We start from the raw sequence: 24,680 nt of genomic DNA, 5'->3' as shown, positions 1-24,680 counted from the left end.
GGGCTCTGGGGGAGGGGCTCTGAGCTGTCTGAGGGGGGGAGTGGGCTCTGGGGGAGGGGCTCTGAGGTGGGGGGAGGTGGCTCTGGGGGAGGGGCTCTGAGGTGGGGGAGTGGGGGGAGGGGCTCTGAGCTGTCTGAGGGGGGGAGGGGCTCTGAGGTGGGGGGAGGTGGCTCTGGGGGAGGGGCTCTGAGCTGTCTGGGGTGCGGGGAGGGGCTCTGGGGTGGGAGGGAGAGTGGCCCCTCCCAAGCGGAGACAGCCCTGCTCGGCCCCGATTGGTCCACGTGAGCGAGGCCGGGGGGGCGGGGCAGAGACGTGGCAGGGCGAGCGCGGGGCCCGGGGGCGCGTCCCCGCGCCGGAGGCCAATCAGCGCGGGCCGTGGCGCGCGCCCCCACCCCTGCCCTCGCTGCCGCGGGCGCGCGCCCTGGCTGCGCGCTGACTCGGCGGGCGCGGCGCGCGGTGACGGGCGGCCCCATGGCCTCGGCGGGCCCGGCCGGCGCGGGGCGCTGGGAGCTGGTGCGCAGGGGCCGGGGCCGGCGGCCCGCGGGGGGCGCTGGCGGGCGCAGGGCGCTGCAGGAGGCCAACAGCGGCCGGCTGCTGCCTTCGGCCTGTGAGTGGGGGCGGGGCGGAGACCCCCGGGGGAGCGGGCGGGTGGCTCAGGCCCCCCCGGGGGGAGGGGGAGCGGGCGCGGGCTGGGGTCTCAGCCCCCTCTGGGGGGGGTGCGGGGCTCAGGCCCCTCCCGGGGTGGTAGAGCGGGCGGGGGTCTCAGGCCCCCCCCGGGGGGGAGCGGGAGCGGGTCTCAGCCCCCTCCAAGGGGGGGGGTGCGGGCGCGGGCGGGCTGGGGGGAGGAGCGGGGCTCAGCCCCCCCCCGGGGGGGGAGCGGGACCGGGTCTCAGCCCCCTCCGGGGGGGGAGCGGGCGGGGGGCACAGGCCCCCCCGGGGGGAGGGGGAGCGGGTCTCAGCGCCCTCCCGGGGGGGGGTGCGGGCGGACTGGGGGGAGGAGCGGGTCTCAGCCCCCTCCAAGGGGGGGGGTGCGAGCGCGGGCGGGCTGGGGGGAGGAGCGGGGCTCAGCCCCCCCCCCGGGGGGGGAGCGGGACCGGGTCTCAGCCCCCTCGGGGGGGGTGCGGGCGGGCGGGAGCGGGCGGGGGGCACAGGCCCCCCGGGGGGCAGGCGGGGGAGCAGAGCCAGCGTAGGCATGTGGGGGCTCAGAGGCAGGCCCTGGGGCTCCGAGCTGATGCCCCCTGCGAGCAGGGCTTGGCCTCGCTGGGCAGGAACTGGGGAGCCGGCGGGCGCAGGAAGGCGAGTGCTCTGGGGTAACTGTTCCCGTAGGGCTGGTGGGGGGTTTGTTCGGACCTGGGCCTGCTCCGCTCCCTCCACCACCGTGGTGCACAGCTCTCCCCGGGACCTGGGTGTCCATGAGACTGGCCTCTGGGTACCCCGCCGTGGGCAGGCCAGCAGTGCCCGGAGAGGGTCTGATTCCTGCCCCAGCCCCCATGTGGGTGGGTGAGAGGGAGAGGTGCACGCTTCTTTATATTAAATGGTGACTTGCCGTGCAGCCTATCCCGCTGCCCAGGGCTCAGCCCGGGGGGAAGGAGACGGACTGCAGTGCCAAGCGTCTGTACAAGGGAGATAGTGAAGGAGCTGTAGTCCCTGGCTCGTAAAAGTTTTATTCACTTAATACCGGCTTTGCTTTTTTACGGGGTCTTTTTTAGCTGATGTGCTTCATCCCAATACATCTGCTTGTACTTGAGCGGCCTCTACGGTCTCAGCCGAATGGATCACTTCCCTCTGTTTTTCTCATTTCTAGTGCCCATCACTACATCAGACACCATCTTTGAGCTGGGGTTTGAGAAAACTGTGAAGAAGCAGAACAAAGAGCAAGTGCCTCCAGCCCCCGCCCCTGAGCAGCATCCCAAAAGACAGAACATGGGGAAAAATGCTAAAAAGTCAACTGCAGTTGATGCAGGACTCAAGCAAGGCAAATTCCGAACGCTGGAGGATGCACTGAAAGCTGTGAGTTTTATCTCCTACTATTGAAACAGAAGGGCGTGAAGAGCAGTGCATCAGCAGTCAGGAGTTTATAGATGGGCCTGCTCATCTTAACTCATCCTGGTGATGTCACAAGAAGCCAGGGCCAGAGCTGCCGCAGAGCTTAGGGTGCCCGTAGTCTCCAACCTCAATGTTTATGTTTCGGAATCTGAAGAGCGGCATTTCATTTGTGTAAATTAGAGCTGTCAGAGATGTATGCATTAATGTAATTAAATGCCAGCTATTTGCTCAATGCTGTCTGACACACAAATACAGTCCTTTGCTAGGGCTTCTTAGCTTCCAAAATTCAAACCCTGATGAGGAAAGATGCACTGGACGATCCGTAGGAAAGTGTTCTCTTCGTTTCCCTCCCTTTCCATCTTACTTCTACTACCCACTGTTAAGGTTGGGGTGGGGAAGGCATTTGACTAATGTGTGCTACAGGGGCAGGTTGCATGGAAGAAGCAAGCCCTGAAGCGGTTTTTGAGGGGTATGTGTTGGGTATGGGGGCAAGATGGCATACTGGGACTGAGATTTTGTTCCGTGTATAGGAGAAAATAGAATGGTGGCACTGGCCATTCTCAGCAAGCAGTTCACCACCCTGGAATACTGCATGCTGGGACCCATTATCTCCAGGGTTTGCACCTTCATGTTAAAGACCAGGGTGGGCATGGGCCATGTTGTAGAAATCTGTGAAGCTCATGTTAGGAAAAGCAAGAAGGTGAAATGTGGGAGTGGGCTGAAAAGGGGTCTGGAAGAATGCAGGGGGGCCAAAAGCATCATGTAAGGGAAAACGACGAGCGGCGAAACGTGTCTCTAAAGAGAAGTTCTGTGATCTCACAGTAATAAGAAAGGTCAGAGGATGTAAAGGGAAAACAGCTTTTGGGAAAAGCTAGCGGGTAATTTCAACTGGATGGGAGCAGCAGAATGTAAAAACCGAGTACACAAGAATGTGAAGGTTTCTGAGCTCCTGCCTCTTGTCCTGTTCTCTCTGTTGCTCTTTCATCGTGGGGACTCAGATGCTGCCGCTGGTGCTTTCAGAGTGGTAAGAGGTTACTTGTCCAGACTAGTGGAGCAAATTGTGATGCCCAGACTACCCGTGTGCCTTGAGGAGCAGCATTCCGTTCTGCGCCAGTTCTGGAAAGTGCCCATCTTACCGCTTCCTAGAATTCAGATTTCAGAGGCTGCTGCCTTTGACGAGCCCTAGTCCTCACTGAGCCAAACTAGTATTTTGCTGTTCACCGTTGCACTGTCTGAATAAACGTCTCTGCAGAGCAGTAGGGACTCTTTGGAGTTTTAATATATTATGTGTATTGTATGACTTTTAGATCAACCTTTGGACTTTTGGATAATTTAAGCACTATGCCCGGATATACAGACACTCTTAACCTGTGTATTATATAATTTTAACATTAGCTTTAATAACATTTTTAAATCTTGGTAGGAAAATGGTATAGGGAGTGTACTGTCTCTGTCCCAGTATCATCATTCTAGTGCCCCCAGTGCAAATGAGATGAGATGGGGGCACTCCTGGCTACTGTCTTGGTGTGTCTAGTGCCATTCTTGGAGGTCACGTTGATTATTTGAAGTGAACATTGACTTCCTTTTTAAAAAACCCAAACATCTTGTTGCTATGCCTGGCCAAAGTCCAAGCTGGGACTTTCTTTTTGTTCTGTGTTCGTACAGCACCTAGCCCAGTGGGGGCCTGGCCCATGACTGGGGCTCCTGGGTGCTACTATAATCCCAAGAAGAACGAGGAGTACTTGTGGCACCTTAGAGACTAACAAATTTATTTGAGCATAAGCTTTCGTGGTCTAAAGCCCACTTCATCAGATGCATGCAGTGGAAAATACAGTAGGAAGCTAGATATATACATAGAACATGAAAAAATGGGGGTTGTCGTAACTCTAACAAGATGAATCGATTAAGGTGGGCTATTATCAGCAGGAGAAAAAAATGTTTGTAGTGATAATCAGGATGGCTCATGTCAAACAGTTGACGAGAAGGTGTGAGTAACAGTAGGGGGAAATTACTGCTAGAATGTTTGTCTGCCTAGGTGCTTATACAGTGCCCATTGGCGTGGTACCTGAATGTAGACTCAAAAAGAAAAGGAGTACTTGTGGCACCATAGAGACTAACCAATTTATTTGAGCATAAGCTTTCGTGAGCTACAGCTCACTTCATCGGATGCATACTGTTTTCCACAGTATGCATCCGATGAAGTGAGCTGTAGCTCACGAAAGCTTATGCTCAGATAAATTGGTTAGTCTCTAAGGTGCCACAAATACTCCTTTTCTTTTTGCGAATACAGACTAACACGGCTGTTACTCTGAAACCTGAATGTAGACTGACTCTCTTAGAAAAGCCAAACAAGGATTACATTGAAGCTTGTCATGGGATAATGAAGACTTGGTACACCAGCTGTCTGCTGGGGCTACTGTATTCAGTTCCTTCTCTTTAATCTAGGTTCTTATTCCATGCTCATTATAGGGTATCTGTTACATTTCTGTTGGAGAAGGACATTACCATTTACATTCGATTTCTGGTTTAAGCCAAATTCACGTTGTGCGTCAGTGTTAATTGTGTTCGTGTTTTACAAGAAGGATAGACGTTAGGCGTTAAAAAGAGCAATCCAAACCTAATGAGTGTGGAAGGGGATAAATAGCCTGGCTTTTAGAATGGAAGTTCCTAATAGAAGTTAGGAAGCTTACATGACTGGTCCCTCAGGGTGCAGTGAACGAGTGCACAATGATCCAGTAATGTTTCCAGGCAAACAGGCCCTCCTGGCTTTGGGTGTGTTTACAAATGTAGCAAGAGATGGTCCCTGCCTTGAAGAGCTTCAAATCTGATTTTAAAACAAGATGTGCCAAATAGGTAGAGGGTGACAATGAGAAGAACGTATCTTGAAGTAGACTAGTTATTGGCCCAGTGTGCTGGTTCTGGGTCGTTCAGACAAGCAAGGAATCTTGCTATCCAGTCACTTCCTACCTCCAGGTCTCTGTGCAGGTTGATGCCCCAAAGTGCACTGATTCTGATACAAATGCAGTTGTGCGTAGTGGTAAGTGTGGACAACTCAGCATGGTTGACTCTCAAACTGCTTGGAAAAATGCAGCTACGTGCTATCTCGTTATCTTCAGATTATGCCTTTGGTAACGCCTGGTTTTCCCTTTGCCAGTTGGTGGGGATGCACAGCTGAACCAACTGGCTTTGTAATTGAAACTTAGCACATAGTTCTGTTGCTGCAAAAAATAGTCGAGTCCAGCTGTGACTCCCTTTCAGCTGTTGGCTTGCCAGTGCTGACAGGTGCATACCGGTGGAGAAAACACATTTTAGTCACCAGCTCTGACTTTCATATTCATGGGGAGCAAGAAGGGGCAAGTTCTGCACAGTCTCTTTTCGGTTTAGAGCAGCGTTTTATTTTTATTTGCTTTACTGACTTTCAGTCTTGCTATAAAAATCTGTTCAGTTCTGGACAAGTGTTCAGGTCCCTGCATGTTTTTTATTCTTGGTCCTCAGCATTGGGCTTTACTGGTTTTAATAGTTTCTATATAAAGAAACAAAACCAGGTCTTGTGCATCAGTGCCGCTGCTGCTGCTCATGTAATGATGCAAAGGGTTGGCGAGTGGGGGGAGCAGTGAAGGTTGCGGCCCTAGGAAGCCTGTGTGTCCTGCATTGGAAATGCAGGGCTCTTGAACGAGTACAGATGGAAATGTAGTCCAACTGTCTTTCTACACAATCTTCCTGAACTAATTTATATTTCAGATCTCGCTCTTCCATACTGAGGGGACTTAGGATTCAGATCCATTCTCTGAATCTCAGATTGAGATTTTATACCATGTTCTTTGTGTGTCTTTTACAGCTTGATTTGACAGAACTTCAGAAGGAGCTGGATAAAAGTCAGAACGTGTTTCCTGAGAACCCATCTGTGTGGGTTAAAGACCTGGCTGGATATCTGAACTACAAGCTGCAGACCCCTCGGAGCGACCCCACTCTCAGCCAGCATACTCCTGGTCAGTGACTCTTTAAAGAACAAACTGTCCAGTGTGAAATGCTTGAGCGGCACGAGGGCAGTAAAACCTCATTCTGGTCGCCGTGCTCTGCTCTTGCATGTTGCTTTACAAACACTGATGCCAGCCTGCTAACACAGACATCTTGGTCAGTTCTGATGCACCCTTGAGCTAGGTGCTTTGAAGACACACACACTGAACCTATGCTGGCAAAAATGGGCCCATAACTCAGCACCCACGGGTGCACTCAGAAAAGGGGTTGCAGTGGCGGCACCGGTGGTGTAAACAGAACTTAGGCATTTTTACCGCTCTGCTGTCTAACCCTGCTCCGAGCAGGTCTGCGTGACATGGTGCTTGAAATTAGCCCACCTACTTAATAGCTAGTGGTCTAATCATCACCATAAGGAAACTTGCTAACTGTAACGCTAAGATACAGGTCTCATTTTAAACCCAAATTGATCCCTTCCTTAGAAACCTGCTCCCATTTTTATCCCTGCATATTTACATCACAGAGGAAAACTTTTGAAGCGAAGGTTGAGTTAATACACAATATGCTAAAGAAAACCAGTGCTCATCAGGGCTGTAGTTCTGTTGTCCCTCACAGGCACAGATCGTGGTCCTGGCGGGTGAGAGCACAAGATGGTGTATTAGTTGGTGTCTGCAGCAGACCATCAAATCACAGCAGGGAACCAGATGACCGCTTCCTTATGCACCTGTCTATAATGTGTAGGGGGAAAAGGTGCATAATCACTTGGGACTTTAGAGTGACACCTGTGGGAGGTCTCAAGCTGCCAGTAGTAAAACATCCTTGGAATGTCTCAACAGTACAGATGACAATTTCCTAACCCAGAAAGTGTTGCAGCCAACCTGGGGAAAGAAATTCTGTATTAGACCATGTCCTAACAGATAGAGAGGAACTGATCACCGAACTAAAAATTAATGGTAGCTTAGGTACAAGTGGTCATGACTTGATCACATTTAGAATGCACAACCAGCATAAAGTCCAGACCAGTAATATACATACTTGGCGCTTTAATAGGGCCAATTTCGCAAAGCTGAAAGCAATTATGAGCCAGATCAGCTGGGAGGAAGAGTTTAATCAGAAAAATGTGAACGATAATTGGGAATCATTTAAGGACACTTTACTAGATGCCTCCAAAGGCACAATCTCACAATCGAGGAAGAAGGCTGTGCTGGTTAAAAAATTGATCTGGTTTAGAGGGGAAGTGAGGGCAGCTATAAAAATATATATATAACAAATAGAAGAAAGGGGAAGTTGACAGTAATGAATATAAATCAGAAGTTAAAAATCGTAGAAAATTGATCAGGGAAGCCAAGGGACACAAGGAGAAATCTATGGCTGCAAAGTTCAGGACAATAAGGAGTTGTTTAAATATATTAGGAACAAAAAGAATCCTGACAATGGTACTGGTCCATTACTAAATGGAAATAGTAGAATTATCAATAATCATGCAGAAGAGACAAAACTGTTCAATATATATTTCTGTTCTGTGTTTGGGGGAAAGACACATGATATAGTCTCATCATATGGTGATGATAGCACTCTTTCCACTCCACTGGTATCTCTGGAGGATGTTAAACAGAAGCTACTAAAGTCAGACTTTTTAAAATCAGTGGGTCTCGATGACTTGCGTCCAAGAGTTTTGAAAGAACTGGCCACTAATGTTCATTTTTCAGTAAGTCTTGGAACACTGGAGAAGTTTCAGAAGATTTGCCAGTTTTTAAAAGGGTAAATGGGATGACCCAGGTAACTATGGGCCTGTCAGGCTGGCATTGATCCCTGGCAACATAATGGAGCAGCTGATACGAGACTATTAATAATAGGGTAATATAATTAATGCAAAGCAACATGGGTGTATGGAGATCAACCCTGTCAAACTAACTTAACATCTTTTTTTGATGAGATTACAAGTTTATTTGATCAACCTAATAGTGTTGAGATAATAGACTTAGACTTCTCTATAGGCATTTGACGGCACCCCATAACATTTTGATTAAAAAACTAGATTGATATAAAATTAACACTGCACACATTAAATGGATTCAAAACTGGCTCACAGATAGGTCTCAAACTGTAATTGTAAATGAAGTGTGTGTCTAGTGGGGTCCTGCCGGGATCAGCTCTAGGCCGTACGCTCTTTATCCTTCGAGTGACCAAGAAGAAAGCATAAAATCATCACAGACAAAGATTGCAGATGACCCAAAACCTGTGGGTGTGTGGTAAATACTGAAGGGGACAGCTCCCTGATTCAGAGCTATCTGGGTCTCTGCTTCCACCAGTTTACGAAAACAACATGTTTTAATATGGCTAAAAGCATACATCTAGTAACAAGAAATGCAGGCCATTTTTACATATTACATATAATCAGCTGAACATGATCTCCCAATGTGAAGCTGTGGCCAAAAGAGCTAATGTGATCCTGCATAAACGTAAATCTCCAGTAGGAGCAGAGAGGTTATTTGATCTCTGTATTTAGCATTAGCGTGACTGCTGCTGGAATACTGTGCCCAGTTTTGGTGCCCACAGTTCAAGAAGGATGCTGATAATTTGGAGAGCGGTCAGAGAAGAGCCATGAATATGATTAAAGGACTAGAAAACCTGCCTTATAATGATAGACTCAAGGAGCTCAATCTATTTAGCTTAGCAAAGAGAAGGATAAGGGGTGACTTGATCACAGTCTGTAAGTATTTTCATGGGGAACAAATAGTTGATGATGGACTCTTCAGTCTAGCAGAGAAAGATCCAGTGGATAGAGGTAGAAGCTAGACAAGTTCAGACTGGCAATAAGGTAAATATTTAACAGGGAGAGTAATTAACAAGTGGAACAATTTCCCAAGGGCTGTGGTTGATTTTTCATCACTGACAATTTTTAAATTAAAATAAGCTGTTTTACTAAAAGATCGGCTTTAGGAATTATTTTTGAAGTTCTCAGGAGGTCAGACTAGATCAGTGGTCCCCAAACTATGGGGCACGCCTCGCTAGGGGGGAGTGGAGGAATGTTTAATGGGGCGTGGGGGAACGTTGCGGGGGTGGTGGAGTCCAGGCCAACTCCCATGCGGGGAGGGAGCGCCCCTGGCCCCCTTGCCCCCCTCTGGCCATCGGCCCCAGCTGTGGCCCTAGCCCTGGCTCCCAACCAAGGCTCCTAGGGTGTGTGTGTGGCGCATGGACAGCGGTAAGGAGGGGCACGATGTAAAAAGTGTGGAGACCACTGGACTAGATGGTCCCAGTGGTCCCTTCTGGCCTTGGAATGTAGGAATCTGAGGACTAAAGGAGCGGAGGGCTGAGTGTGTTGACTTTGGCCTTATCTATGCTAGGCTTGCACGACATTTTTGGTAGTGGCTACTGCTAGCTCAGCAGCACCAGAGGAAACAAGAGACTTGGTTCCAAGCAGCCACTGGATTTTAATCTTTGGATTTTAAAGCTCACTCTGCGTATGAGCCGTGTGCTGGTGCCCATCTGTTTCAGATCCTTTGCGTGTGCGCACATTATACAAAGCGAAATGTTTTTCATTTAAAAAGTAGCTTTTCCTCAGTCAGCAGGCTTTTGTGTACCTCGAGGGTGGAACAGAATCATAACCCTTATCTGTGACTGTGCAGATAAAGCATGGGCCACTGCTTAATTTTGTGTACGTCTGTAATCTGATGTCTGCATACGCCAGTTAAAAAGTCACTGTCTTCACACATGGCAGAGAACTGACAAATTAGTGACTTTCCTTAATCCTACCTGCTCCCCAAGAGCCTACATTTTCTCACTTGGTCTTCTAAAATTGGGCAACAAAGTTCCTGTGTGGCCGTGGCTCTCAAACGTTTTGTATTGGCAGCCCCTCTCAAACAGCAAGCCTCTGAGCGCGACTCCTCTTATAAATTAAAAACACCTTTTTATATTGAACACTATTTTAAATGCTAAGTTTATAATCCTGTTCAAAATGAATTTACGTTTTCACGCTGCTTTTAAATTGAGGCATTTTTACTGAATGATTGTTATAAGCATAAAACTTACCTTGTTAACTAGTTACTTTTTAATACTGGGGAGGGCTCAAAGAAACTTGATCGATATCACTTTTCACAGCAGACTTAGCACCCTATTACTATCTTTACCTCTGCGCGGCTGCTGACGGGGGCGCATCTTACAGAACCGGGCAGCCCTGAAAGCCGCGCCGCTGCCAGCAGCCGTGCAGAAGAAAGGGTGGCAATGGGGCGCTAAGTCTGCTGTGAAGTGATATTTGTATGCTTGTTAGTCACTTTTCACAGCCTCCCAGCTGCCTTCGGAGACAGGCGGCTGGAGAGCGGCAGCTGCTGGCTGGGTGCCCAGCTCTAAAGGCAGCACCGTCACCAGCAGCAGGAGTGCAGAAGTAAGGGTGGCAATGCCATACCATGCCACCCTTACTTCTGTGCAACATTTGATATTTGTGCTGTGAAGTTTGGCTCTGGGTGGGGAGGGGTAAGGCAAATTTGGAGTGGCAATTGCCCCTGCAAGGGCTCCCCCCCAGCACCGCCCCTGCCTGTGTGGCTGACTGTTAAATTATAAATTACTTTTTTTGCTGATCTCAGTGTTCTGATTGGTCTGCGTTTAATACAGCTCGTCAGCTGCTGAACAGTCAAGCCCTCTCATGTTGTCTCAGTCCCACTTTTCTAATCTCAAAACAACAAACCTGCGCGCACGATACTCCGATCCCCAGAGTCCAGTTTCCTTAAGGTGGTGATATTACAAACGTATATTTTGTTTAGGAACAATGATCACTGCATCTTATGGTTGCATTACTTTCTGAAGTAAATGCGCTACATTGCAATGGAAAGGTGTGTGTAACTTTCTAAAACGCTAGATTTAAATTATATATTTTATAGCAGTTGCTCTCTTTTGTGCATATACTTGTGACCCCCCACTTAATAATCAAGCGACTCCCACCTGCAGTTTGAGAACCCCTACGGTCCTTGCTAACTCACTTCTGGAGCACTGCTGATGCCTGGGAAACTGCGATTTAATCATAGGACAGCATGACTTGCTCCGGTGGTGGTTCACTATCTACCTGGAAGCAAGAATCTAAATACAAAGGTCTCTGTTCATCCATCTTGAAAGGGACAATTGTAAAGACAGATTATTTGCAGGAATCTCTTCTGCTTTATGCATTGCCAAACCACCGAGCTTCGCTCCTGTAGATTAGAAGACAGAGACAGCACTGTGATGTTTTTTCCCCCAAATCCCACATGACTCCGGTGAAACCAGCAGTTAAAAAATAATCTTTTTATTCCTAAACTCCGCATGCTTCCTCTGGCGTAACTGAGAATAGGAGTCGCTTGTTGACCCTGCATTGCACGTGATCTGGGATTGCCATGTTTCCTTGAAGCCACTTGCAAGCTTTTATAGTAGCATTTATTAATGTGGGCCCATGAAATTCCCTCACACTTGTGTGTTCTTCTGACTCCAGATTACCCCTACAGTCTTGTGAACAAGGAGCTGAGAAGCATCATCAAGTCCCTGCTAGTGAAAGCCTCCAGTGTGCTGGAGCTCTTCTTCGATTACTGTATTTATACGATGTTGCAAGAGCTGGACAAAACTCCTGGTAAGAGCCACCTGGACGAGGGCACAGTCAGTTCAGTATCTCTAGGCTACGGGTACTGCCTATGTTCGGTCGTTCCAAGAACGACTAGAGCAGGAGGCTCATTCTCAGGCCCAGCCTAGAGGTAGTAGGTTTGAGACATTCTGGGGCTGAGGAAAGTTTTGAAGCGGCGGGAATCTCTCGCTGTGTATTTCTGTTTATCACTAGCCGCTACCCTAACAGCTTGTAGGCACTTGTACGGTAAAGCATGCAGACTGCTGGGGGGAAACCCATTCTGATTGATTTGCATTTCTGATAGTTGCAGCTCGGATTTGGGCTCGGTAGGACCGTAGCAGGGAGGGAATTCCTGAGCTGAGAACGCCTCATGGAAAATACCCTCCTCCCAGCCCCTTTTTTCCCTTGTATTTTTGGCACACGCCTAAGCTTTCAACAGCAAGCCTAGAGTGATCATTATACGATGCTTGTTTATTTAAATAAGAAAACCGCAAACATGTGACCAGTGTGTGAACTGATGCTGTCCATTTGTGACTCTGTGGGCTGCCTGAAACAACAGTTCTGAGAGGTGTGAATTGCCCCATTTGTCTCAACGAGTGTTAACTCTGAAACCTAAAGATACCATAAATACCAACATTAACTATTTCACTGCCGATCATTTTAGCAGAGCCATTCCGCTAATGTGCTGACCCCACAATCGGAAAGAGCTTCCTGTACTTCTTCCGCCTTCACTTTTTAATTCACAGGGAGCTGCCACTGGTTCAGTGCTGCAGCGTGGCTGCAGTGTGCACAACTCGTGATCATAGTGACGCACTAAGGAATGAATGAGCTGCTTCTCATAACCATCACCAGCCACTGTCTTCCTGCTCCCCGCCACGCGTCCCTTTTTAATTTAAACCAGGATGGGGTTAGCCCCAGGCTGCTCCACTGAGTTACCCCGTGGCAGTATCTGTGTGGGAGCCAGCAGAAGCCACATCTGCATTCCTTGGAAGCCTGGGCTAGGCAGGAGGTTTTTCTGCCTGGAGAAGCCTGTTTTCTCAGAAACTTGGGTGACTCAGTTGTGGAGTGGGTGGGGCAGGGACTGCTGGGGATCACCACAGTGGGGGTGATTATCTCTCAAGGGTGGGACTGTGCTTCCCTTCTAACAGAGGCAGTTGTGTGCTACCAGCACAGCTGAGAGAAGAGGGAGGGACCCAGAGTGGGAATGGAAAGCAAGGAGGGTGGATAAGAAAGAAGTGGACCTGAAAGCATCATGCTGGGCCCCACCTCTGTTATGAAAGGGTTAGTGAGCAAAAGGGAGTGCCGCTGGATGCGGGAACGGGTTGTGTGAACCCAGCTGGGTGTGCTGTTTGCGGGTGTGTGTGGGGGGTAACCCTTCAATTTTTGGACATTGTAGGGAGAAGAGAGATGTGTTTAAAAGCAACATAACCTTCAACTGCTGGGACTCCAGCTTAGTCTGAGCCTGGTGTTGCGTGTTTTGCAGGGGAGTCGCTGCATGGATACCGGATCTGCATACAGGCAGTGGTGCTGGACAAGCCTAAAATTGCAACCGTGAATCTGGGCAAGGTGAGCTGAATGTGTGCTCCAGCTACTAGGCTGGCCTGTTCGTAAAACCAAACAGCGGTTCCCCTCCTAACCAGCGGGTCCTGCTGGTCCTTCAGAAAGATCTCTTGCTTCATGAGCCACAAGGGATCTGCTTAGCTTAGTGGAGAGAGCCATGAGCCTTCTGAGCACCCCCATATGCTGACCAGCATGCACAGAACATACTGATGGATCATTCAGATAGAGCAGTGGGTCTCAACCAGGGGTACGCAGAGGTCTTCCAGGGGATAGATCAACTCATCTAGATATTTGCCTAGTTTTTCAACAGGCTACATAAAAAGCACTAGCAAAGTCAGTACAAACTACAATTTCCTACAGACACTGACTTGTTTCTACTGCTCTAGATACACTATATGCTGAACTGTAAGTATGATATTTATATTCCAGTTGATTTATTTTATAGTTATATGGTAACAACAAGAAAGTAAGGTTTCAGAGTAGCAGCCGTGTTAGTCTGTATACGCAAAAAGAACAGGAGGACTTGCGGCACCTTAGAGACTAAGAAATTTATTTGAACATAAGCTTTCGTGAGCTACAGCTCACTTCATCGGATGCATCCAGTGAAGTGAGCTGTAGCTCACAAAAGCTTATACTCAAATAAATTTGTTAGTCTCTAAGGTGCCACAAATACTCCTTTTCAGTACTAGTGGGCTGTGATACTTTTTTATTTTTATGTCTGATTTTGTAAGCAAGTAGTTTTTAAGTGAGGTGAAACTTGGGGGTACGAAAGACAAACCCTGAAAAGAGTACAGTTGTCTGGAAAGGTTGAGAGCCACTGAGAGAGAGTATTCCTGACAGCTGCCTTCCCAAAAGGGATGTGGTTGGAAAATTTCCTGAGGGTAGAAATAGCCCACGATAAACAGGAGGATGTCAGTGCCCCCTGCCCAGATGCTAGAGTCACAGTAAATACAGGTACCACGTTGTGCCACTCCCTTGAAGAATCTCATTCCTGTCTAGTAACCTGTTTCCCTGTTAGAGGTCACTGCACTCTTTTATCATAGAATCATAGACTATCAGGGTTGGAAGGGACCTCAGGAGGTCATCTAGTCCCACCCCCTGCTCAAAGCAGGACCAATCCCCAATTTTTGCCCAAGAGCCCTAAATGGCCCCCTTGAGGATTGAACTCACAACCCTGGGTTTAGCGGGCCAATACTCGAACCACTGAGCTTTTCTCTGGGCTGGAGAGAGTGGAGAAGAAAGTTTACCTGTTAGCTTTGCTTATTGGTGTTAATTAGTGATGAGATGAGATCCACTTTTTTTAATATCGCACTGGTTCAAAGCAAACGAACGCCACTGACTTTGGCATGTGGGCCATGCAGTCACTACGGTTGTGCCCTGGGCTGTGGCTCTGCCTTGTGCCATCCCATTGTGCTGCTGACTCTGCTTTTCTGGCCCATTATAGTTTGAACCCTGTGTTCCTGTGGCCCAGAACAAACCACAATTTCACTTTTATGTGACCTCTTGAGGTTTGTTTTAATTAATGTCTGGCCAGAAGAAGAGAAGGCAGGAGTGGATGGGGCCCCACCTGTGAGAATTGGATGGCATGGCTGAGTGCTGGAAGGCCATACTCTGGAAAACCTGGAGTTAGCTGGATGCTGTGAGCTTTCCCCCTTTGTCCCTCCATAAAACTGCTCTTTGGCCCGGCTCTGAAGGTTTCTGTGAGCCGATATGGAGCAGGCAGTTTCTTTAATGAATGTTAAAAAATCCAACCCCCAGGCCTCCACACTGACTCGCTCGGTTTCACTTTGGGACACAGCTGCCTGAGCTGTCTGCCCCAGCTCCCCATGCTGCGCAGCGGCCAGGGGAGGTCACTAAGGCTCCGTATCGGCAACAACCAGGCTGACAGGTGTTTGAGGTGGACCTTTTTTCTGACTGTAAGTGTGCTCAGAAAAGTGAGGGGCTAATGGCACTAACCGCGGAGTCAGGCGTATTGCATCCTGGGGCTGTGTGAGCTTCTCTCTCATATGGCTCATACGCCGTGCACCTGCTTGCAAGAACTAGGATACTGGGAAGAAACAGTGGCCTCTTGCCGCTGCTCCTGGCGGGTAGGATTGCTCTGCACCCATCCTTGCCTGCTCTGTTCTTTGTCTCTGTCCCAGCAGACCCCCTTAAGAGATGTCTGTCCACACCTGACTCCCTCTTTGGTTTCCAGCTTAGGTCTTTTCTTCTCTCCTGCTCTCCTCTCTTGGCTGCTGGTTGCAAGGTGTTAACTTCCCTTGGGGTTTCCATTGAGCCTTCCAGATTCTCCATTCACACGTGTGTATTGGAGCGAGTCCTTGTGAAGAGTCTGCTTCCAGCGAGGCAATGCCTACGCTACGGGCGTGACAGCGGCACAGCTGCGGCACTGTAGCCATGCTGCTGTGGCTGCAGAGCGGGTTATTCAGTTGATGTGTCTGTCTCCCCGAGCAGCGGTAGCTCAGTTGACGGACGCATCCTCCTGTCGCCCTAGCCACGTCTGTACCAAGGGTTAGGTCAGCTTATCTGATGTCGCCCTCGCTGTATCACTCGGTCGCTCTCGCTGTGTCATTTTGCACACCCCTGAGCAGCATGGTTATGTTGAGGAAGCGTAGACCAGGCCTCAGTGTATATCACTACCAAGTGCACAGGGCTTCCGAAGCTGGCATGTGGATCATAAAAACATTACAGAAAATTCCCACGTTCGTTGCATAGGCATCACCCAAGAAGCATCAGTTATTCTGCTTGTAGTAAGATGAGGCCCTGAAACATAAACCCTTGGTATCAGAGACCTGGTATGAGGCCTGAACTAAAGTAATGGTCAAGATTTTGCCAACATAAAGCAAAATTAAGTTGTGAGCCAGAGGCAGGCCCTGTGCACAAAAGCTGGCAAGAAGGCGGCTGCTAATTGGACATATACACATCTTATCCTCAGGGATGCATCTTATACACAAGTACAGACAAGTTACACATCACTCCTGAGGCATCGAGGTACAACCCCTCTGCGTGTTGGGGTGCTGCCTCTCTCCTGGTACGTGTTGGTTTGAACAGACAGGTCTATCCATCATATTGTCCTTTTGACCCTGTCTTTAGGATGGGTCAGCCTGTTCCTCATTATCTCTGTGGACTGTGTTCGTACCGGACCGTTCTGGTGCCATCTTGGCCCATGTTTATCCTATTAGTGGTTGATCCCCTATAGATATGTCTATACGTCCAACGAGCAGCCTTCTTCTTGCCAACTTTTGTGAGCAAGGCCTACCTCTGGCTCACGACTTAACTGTGCTTTATGTTAGCAAAGTCTTGACCATTACTTTAGTTCAGGCCTCAGATCTCATACCGGGCCTGTGATACCAAGGGTTTATGGTTCAGGGCCTCCATTTACTACACTGCCTTTCTGGGGCCATAAGTATTGTTCAGCTGATGAAATTGAGAGTCAGGAAATGAAGAACTAGGCTGCTTTCCAAGCCTCTGAGTCAGGGTTCATTACTGTGATTTGTTCAGCCTGCCTCCTGTCCTTCACAGAGCTCACAGCTAGAATAAATCATCCGGCTGGTGACAGCTGTACTGGGGGTGGGGGCAGCTTCTCATTTGTTCGTTTAAAAAACCCCCAAATCCTTCTAAACGACTGAGCAGGATCCTGCTGTGCTCCTAGCCAGCCTGTCGCTGCTTGAGCTTACGGCGGTACCCTGGTTCTCTCCAGTCCTTCCTCTTGTCTTTTGCATCCATTTGTTATAGCTTATCTTGAAGCGTAATCTGGTCAGGGCAGGGACTGCATCTCCCTGTGTGTGTGGGCGGGGCCTAGCGTGATGGGCCCACACACTAAGTGTAGGTGTGGGGAGAATGCTGACCTGTCTCTCAGTATGTCTGAGTATTTGTGGGCAGTTGAAGTCCAGAGTCTGTGGGGACCAATAACAGATGTGGAGAGAACAGAAAAGACAGCAGTGGCATCTCACCCGGTTTTTACTTTTTCCCCACCACCTGTCTCCGCTTCTGGGGCTAATAGTATTAGTGGCAGTTCACTTATATCTTAAATGCACTGGCAGGTAGAATGGATTTATTCAGTGCATGTGTATCTTGTGGCCTTTAACCCTGTGCAGAGGTCATTTGCAGCCTAATTTTGATAGATCTTTTGCTGCTGGACCACATTTTGTTCCCCTCCTGTGCTTCGAAGCAATATATCTGCTTTGATACAGCTGCGTTTAGTTGCACCTGGGGGAATGTCTGACACTAAATATAAAATACACCGTCTGTTTTAGTCTCGTGTTATCACGTTTTTGCTCTGAATCTTGTATAGTTCTCTCTCTTCCTGCAAACACTTCAGTTTCAGATTTGTTTCAGCTACTCTTGTCATATTGTTTCCTGTCCCCAAATTCCTATGTCAAAGTCATGGCACAAAGTGGCTTAGCTGGGGATCAGATTCATAGACTGTTGCTCTGAGCCTTTCACTGCCTTTTCTTGGTAGAATGTTATGGGGGGAGGGAGGCTGTGGAATTTGTTTTAAAATTAATTTGTGTTTGATTTTCCCTTCAGTATTTAGAGCTGTTACGGTCCCATCAGAACAAGCCAATGAAATGCCTCACAATCATGTGGGCTCTGGGACAAGCTGGATTCACAGACCTCACTGAAGGACTGAAAGGTAAGAGCTGCCTGAGTCCAGAAGATGCAGTCTGGGGAGATCCAGGGAGTGAACTTAATTTCCACTCATGCACTTGCTCCGCTCTACTTGAAAACAGGACACGTACCTGAGATAGCAAAGGCATGCCGCTGTGGGGCACAGTGGGTGAAGGACCCCAAATAATTCATGCAAGACTTGTAAATGTGTGGTGAGGCTCCTCTGTCTAATGGGATTAGCTTTCTCTTACCTCACTTTCATGACTTCATTGCTGGGATAAATCATTTTCAACAGCAAAAGCAGGGGGTCACCTAATTTATTTGGAAACTTGTTTGCAAATGAAATAACTGATGTCCCTCTGGGAGGTATCCATCAGTGCAGCAGAGATGTAACAGGTGTTACATTCACTGCTTCTCCTTCGGAACTAGTGCTTGTTGGCTTTGCAAGTTCCTTTGATCCTTAACTTTGATGCAAACAAAGATTGGGTTTAACCAGGGAATGACGGCTGGAAATGACGCGCATGCTCTGGACCTCCGTGTGTTTTCTGATCCATAAAGTGCAATATTTAAAACTACAAAATGTGCAGCTCTAGGAAGTGCTAGATTGTTATTTTCAAACTACTGTTGGCATGGAGAGAGAGAAGCTAATTTTCAGAACTAACAGTCGTGCTGGGCAGTGCTCTAAGCAACTATCTCACTTCCCCTTTGGAGAGTGGCCATCATTGTGGTATCTAGTCTCTGGAAAGTACCTCTATAGTACTGAAAGTTAAACAGTCTCGCTACAGGATGGGTGTTTTCCAGCCTGATGAGACACTAGCCTCCACTGCAACAGTGCTATAAAGCACCTAAGACTGCTCAGTCAGCCACAGGGCTCAGCTGGGTAGTCTGACCTATTTGAGAGAGCTCTTGTGGACTGGAACCAGGCTGCTCCATGGTCTGCTGGGCGTTTTAGGGGAGAAGGGAGAGAGGAAGGCGAGACATATTGACTAAAAGGTGTAGCCAATTGTTCGACTGCGCTCGCAGAGCATTCTTAAACACGCTCCAGAGACCCAAACTTAGGCCACGTCGATAGGGACAGTGCTGCGGCAGTGCGGCAGCACCGGTACGGCTCTGCCGCTGCAGCGTGTGTGGTGAAGATGCTCTGTGCCTGTGGGAGAGAGCTCTCCTATCGGCATAAAAATCCCCCTCTGCGAGCGGCAGAAGCTGTCAGCGGGAGAAGCTCTTCTGCCGACATAGCGCTGTGCACACGAGCGTTTTTGCCGGCATGACTTGTGTCGTTGAGGGGTTGGTTTATTCACACCCCGAGTGACAAGCATGTGTTGTAGTGTAGACGTAGCCTTAGCCAAATTGATTGTCAAAGTGGCACAGTACAAAGAAGGAGACATATGTACCCTCCTTCTGGAAAGCAGTTCTTTTCTCCCAGCATATTCACCTTACACAGAAGGGGAGCTTCAAAGATACACATTTTACCTGGTAGTATTTGTAGTCTGATCGGTACAAAGCTATCTGCCATTATCAAGCCCACCAGTCTGTAACAGTTCCTTAACCTGTTCTTTTATTTGGTACTTTTCTTATCTCTTTTTGGATACTGCGTTCCCAACCAGCTGGTGCAGAGCTCCATCCCAGCCTGTGCTAGGACACCCCATTCCTGTATCCTGGCTTTGACAGGCTGCCAATTTCCTCATGCCAAAGCTGACTTCAGCTTTGCAGCGTGTTGTGGGATACTGGACGTGGGTAAACAGAATTGTGGAGAGAGCATAATACCTTCAGTACGCACACTCTGTACATCCTCCGAATACCGTGTGCCTAATGCCCGTTAACAAGGTGTGTACTACACCTGACAGACAGGAGTTTTGGTTTAGGGTTACATATAAAAACATTTAAAACCTTAATCTCCCTGCCTGTCTCTTTCAAGAGCTGTTTGGGTGGAACCAAGAGCTGCTCACACTTTTGGACCCAGATAGCTTCAGGCAGGGGAGTGGCTCCTATAAATACCTACCTTTTACACTGATCGTGTTGCCGGACAGTCGTTAGGAAACACTTCAGAGACTCCTCCCTGTACTGTTCTAATAGCTTTCTCCTTTTATGCAGTGTGGCTTGGCATTATGCTTCCAGTGCTGGGGATCAAGTCCCTCTCTCCCTATGCGATTGCCTACCTGGACCGGCTACTGATGTGAGTTATAGCTGAATTTGATCAGTCTCTCTCCATTAAGGATAAAGCCTGCCCCAGTTGTCATGTACAGTGCTTCCTGGGCCACGGGTAGCCCCGGCCTGCTGACATTAAGAACCTGGAGTGTGCGTATTCAAGTCTGACCAGCCGGATGGGAGCTCCTGCCCTCAGCAGGGGTTGGCGGTGTGTCACGCTGGCATAGCATTGCAAATGTGATGCTGCCTGACCTGCAGTGAGGTTTGACCCATGACCTCAGCCTCAGTGGGGTGACAGTGTCTAAACGAAGTATCAGTAATAACTGTATCTTGTTATCTTGGCCTTTAGAGTGTCTGTTTTCTGTAACTCAGTGCTGCCTGCTCTCTGCCTAACGCCAGAATCCTGACAGCACTGGTTAGCCAAGGAGCAGGATTGCGTCTAAGTCTCCCATGGTCTCCTGGAGAATCAATGGCTGTGTAAACTGGGTTTCTGGCCTGGCTGTGTTCTGCTCCTCCTTCAGTAGCCAGGCGCGCAAGAAGTGAACGCTGTCAGTCAGCATCAAGCAACCATGGCTGCGCCCTGTGTCAAAGATCGGGACAGCTGCATTGCTGTATGTTGATTAGGTCCAGCCCTCACGTTCCTGGCCAGCTGCTAATGCAGCAACCCAGATCTAAAGCAAATGACACAAGTGAGAACCCAGCTTTGGCCAGTTTTCATAGTGAGTCAGTAAGCTCACTGGTCCATGTCTATTGTGGACTGCTCACGGGGTGGGGGAGGTGCTGGAAGCCGACAGATTGACTTGTGCGGATGGAGTGCTGTGAAGGAAGCCGGTGTCCATCCCACTGCTGCTGGCAGTGCCTAGTTACGGCATTCTGTCTCTCCAGAACGACTGAAAAGTCCCCAACCGCAGTGTGAGAGAGGGGTGACGCTTCTGTTGTGCGGCTCTGCTACTTTGTGTTTGACAAGCCTGGGCAGAGAATGGAGCAGGCTCCCCCCAGCTGCGCTTGGGCTGAGTGTTGGATGGACATTCCTGTGCAGGAGAGAATATTGAATGGTGCTAACAATACTGAGTGTTGCATGAATCCATAAACTAGGATTACAGGTTTATGACCTCATTTTGGTGTAATAGGTCCTGTAATTAACAGCCCAACGAAACTGTCACTGACACCTTGAACAGTGGCACCAGAAACAGAGAGCCCAGGACTAGACATCTCCGCAGTAGAAGATGAATGCTATATACCAGTGCTAGAAGTCTAAATAATAAGATGGGTGAACTAGAGTGCCTAGTATTCAGTGAGGATATTGATATAATAGGCATCACAGAAACCTGGTGGAATGAGGATAATCAATGGGACACTGTAATACCAGGGTACAAAATATATCGGAAGGACAGAACAGATCGTGCCGGTGGGGGAGTGGCACTATGTGTGAAAGAAAGTATAGAATCAAATGAAGTAAAAAATGAAGTAAAAATCTTAAATGAACTAAATTGTACTACAGAATCTCTGGAATGGAATACAGAAACACTGGAATGCGTTACCTAGGGAGGTGGTAGAATCTCCTTCCTTGGAAGTTTTTAAGGTCAGGCTTGACAAAGCCCTGGCTGGGATGATTTGATTGGGGATTGGTCCTGCTTTGAGCAGGGGGTTGGACTAGATGACCTCCTGAGGTCCCTTCCAACCCTGATATTCTATGATTCTATGATTCTATTGATGGTAACTCCATGCTTGAAAAATAAGAATATAGCAGTAGGGCTATATTACAGACCACCTGACCACGATGGTGTTAGTGACTCTGAAATGCTCAGGGAGATTAGAGAGGCTATTAAAATAAAAAACTCTAATAATAATAATAATAGTGGGGGATTTCAGTTATCCCCATATTGAGTGGGTCCATGTCATCTCAGGACAGGATGCTGAGATAAAGTTTCATGACACCTTAAATGATCGCTTCTTGGAGCAGCTAGTCCTGGAACCCACCAGAGGATTTAGTCCTAAGTAGAGCACAGGATCAGGTCCAAGAGGTGAATATAGCTGGACCGCTTGGTAATAGTGACCATAATATAATTAAATTTAACATCCCTGTGGCGGGGAAAACTCAACAGCAGCCCAACACTGTGGCATTTAATTTCAGAAAGGGGAACTACACAGAAATGAGGTGGTTAGTTAAACAGAAATTAAAAGGTACAGCACCAAAAGTAAAATCCCGGCAATCTGCATGGAAACTTTCTAAAGACACCATAAGAGAGGCTCAACTTAAATGTATACCCCAATTTAAAAAACATAGTAAAAGAACCAAAAAAGAGCCACCGTGGTTAAACAACAAAGTAAAAGAAGCAGTCAGAGGCAAAAAGGCATCCTTTAAAAAGTGGAAGATAAATCATAATGAGGAAAATAGAAAAGAGCGTAAACTCCGACAAATTAAGTGTAAAAATATAATTAGAAAGGCCAAAAAAGAATGTGAAGACCAGCTGGCCAACGACTCCAAAAGTAATAGCAACATGTTTTTAAATACACCAGAAGCAGGAAGCCTGGTAAGCCACCCGTGGGGCCACTGGACGATGGAGAGGCTAAGGGAGCACTCAAAGACAATAAGGCCATTGCGGAGAAACTACATGAATTCTTTGCATCGGTCATCACGGCTGAGGATGTGAGGGAGATTCCCAAACTGGAGCCATTCTTTTTAGGTGACAGATCTGAGGAACTGTCCCAAATTGAGGTGTCGTTAGAGGAGGTTTTGGAACAAATCGATAAACTAAACAGTAATAAGTCTCCAGGACCTGATGGGATTCACCCAAGAGTTCTGAAGGAACTCAAATGTGAAATTGCAGGACTACTACCTGTCAGCTGTGACCTATCATTTAAATCAACTTCTGTACCAAATGACTGGAGGATAGCTAATGTGATGCCAAGTTTTAAAAGGGGCTCCAGAGGTGACCCTGGCAACTACAGGTCAGTAAGCCTCACTTCAGTACCGGGCAAATCGGTTGAAACTATCGTAAAGAACAAAATTGTCAGACACATAGATGAACATAATTTGTTGGGAAATAATCAACATGGTTTTTGTAAAGGGAAATCACGCCTCACCAATCTACTAGAATACTTTGAGAGGGTCAACAAGCATGCGGACAAGGGGGATCCAGTGGATATAGTGTATTTAGATTTTCAGAAAGCCTTTGACAAGGTCCCTCAACAAAGGCTCTTAAGCAAAGTAAGCAGTCATGGGATAAGAGGGAGGGTCTTCTCATGGATTGGAAAGTGGTTAAAAGATAGAAAACAAAGGGTAGGAATAAATGGTCAGTTTTCAGACTGGAGAGAGGTAAATAGTGGGGTCCCCCAGGGGTCTGGACTGGGCCCAGTCCTATTCAACATTTTCATAAATGATCTGGAAAAAGGGGTAAACAGTGAGGTGGCAAAATTTGCAGATGATACAAAACTACTCAAGATAGTTAAGTCCAAAGCAGACTGCGAAGAGCTACAAAAGGATCCCACAAAAGTGGGTGACTGGGCAGCAAAATAGCAGATGAAATTCAGTATTTTTAAATGCAAAGTAACGCACATTGGAAAACATAATCCAAACTCTACATATAAAATATAATAAGTATATATAATAAGGGATATATAATAAGTCAGAAAATACCATGTTGCCTCTATATAAATCCATGGTACGTCCACATCTTGAATACTGCGCGCAGATGTGGTCGCCCCATCTCAAAAAAGAGATATTGGAATTGGAAAAGGTTCAGAAAAGGGCAACAAAAATTATTAAGGGTCTGGAACAGCTTCCGTATGAGGAGAGATTAATAAGACTGGGACTTTTCAGCGTGGAAAAGAGGCGACTAAGGGGGCAGATGATAGAGGTCTATAAAATCATGAGTGGTGTGGAGAAAGTAAATAAGGAAGTGTCATTTACTCCTCATAATACAAGAACAAGGATCCACCAAATGAAATTAATAGGTTTAAAGCAAACACAAGAAAGTATTTTTTCACATAAAGCGCTGTCAGCCTCTGGAACTCCTTGCCAGAGGGTGTTTTGAAGGCCAGTACTATAACGGGGTTCAAAAGGGAGCTAGATAGATTCATGGAAGATAGTCCATCAATGGCTATTAGCCAGGAGGGGCAGGGATGGTGTCCCTAGCCTCTGTTTGCCAGGAGCTGGGAATGGGTGACAGGGGATGGATCACTTGGTGATTCCCTGTTCTGTTCATTCCCTCTGGGGCACCTGGCACTGGCCACTGTCAGAGGACAGGATACTGGGCTAGATGGGCCTTTGGTCTGACCCAGTATGGCCGTTCTTATGAATTGGGTTCAAATTTGTCTAATTTTCCTTGCCAAAAAGGTGCAGGGCATGTCCGGCTGAAGGGCCTGGGAAGAGAGGCTGCAGCGTGGCCTGGGGTGGCAAGCTGTGCCAGTACCACAGGGACAGACCTGAGGTCCTCTCCGAGACAGCCAGGCTGTGCAGCCGCGCATTAGTGGAACGTGGCGGGGTCATTAGTCGGAGACCGTGCACTGTCCATTCCTGAGAGAAGGCCGGGGGTCTAACTGGTGGGCACAGGAGGAGAAGAGGGAAGTGCACTCAGCGGGCTGGAAAGCTCCTTTGCTTTATGAAGGGGGCGAACAGACTTTCTCCCCGGGGTGGGCTCCACAATGAATAGGCTGAATCTAGACTGCAGCTGGGGGAGGGCTGCTCTCGCTCACTAATGCCTCTGGCTGCCTACAGCCTCTAGCTCTTCAATTATCCTTTCCCCTCCTTCAGACACTG

The 24,680-nt window shown here is 48.1% G+C and overlaps 1 protein-coding gene across 3 annotated transcripts in view; it reads left to right on the top strand.

Annotated features, from left to right (window-relative positions):
- The first annotated feature begins 227 nt into the window (after positions 1-227).
- TMEM214 (transmembrane protein 214) overlaps positions 228-24,680 on the top strand; it is a 37,954-nt gene continuing 13,501 nt past the window's right edge. For 2 of the 3 annotated variants that reach the window (XM_037893669.2, XM_037893668.2), the window contains exons 1-7: positions 457-607; positions 1,805-2,010; positions 5,885-6,035; positions 11,480-11,614; positions 13,089-13,171; positions 17,693-17,798; positions 19,865-19,946. In XM_037893669.2, coding sequence (XP_037749597.1) covers positions 472-607; positions 1,805-2,010; positions 5,885-6,035; positions 11,480-11,614; positions 13,089-13,171; positions 17,693-17,798; positions 19,865-19,946 — 899 coding nt within the window. In that variant the 5' untranslated portion in view covers positions 457-471. Of the gene's footprint in view, positions 282-456; positions 608-1,804; positions 2,011-5,884; positions 6,036-11,479; positions 11,615-13,088; positions 13,172-17,692; positions 17,799-19,864; positions 19,947-24,680 lie in introns of those variants that run through there. The other variant, XM_043541971.1, reaches the window with a different exon arrangement.

The sequence above is a fragment of the Chelonia mydas genome, chromosome 3, assembly GCF_015237465.2.
Source record: "Chelonia mydas isolate rCheMyd1 chromosome 3, rCheMyd1.pri.v2, whole genome shotgun sequence".
Classification (NCBI taxonomy): domain Eukaryota; kingdom Metazoa; phylum Chordata; order Testudines; family Cheloniidae; genus Chelonia; species Chelonia mydas.
Note: the sequence above shows the minus strand (reverse complement) of the source record. Positions and strands in the feature narration are given on the sequence as shown.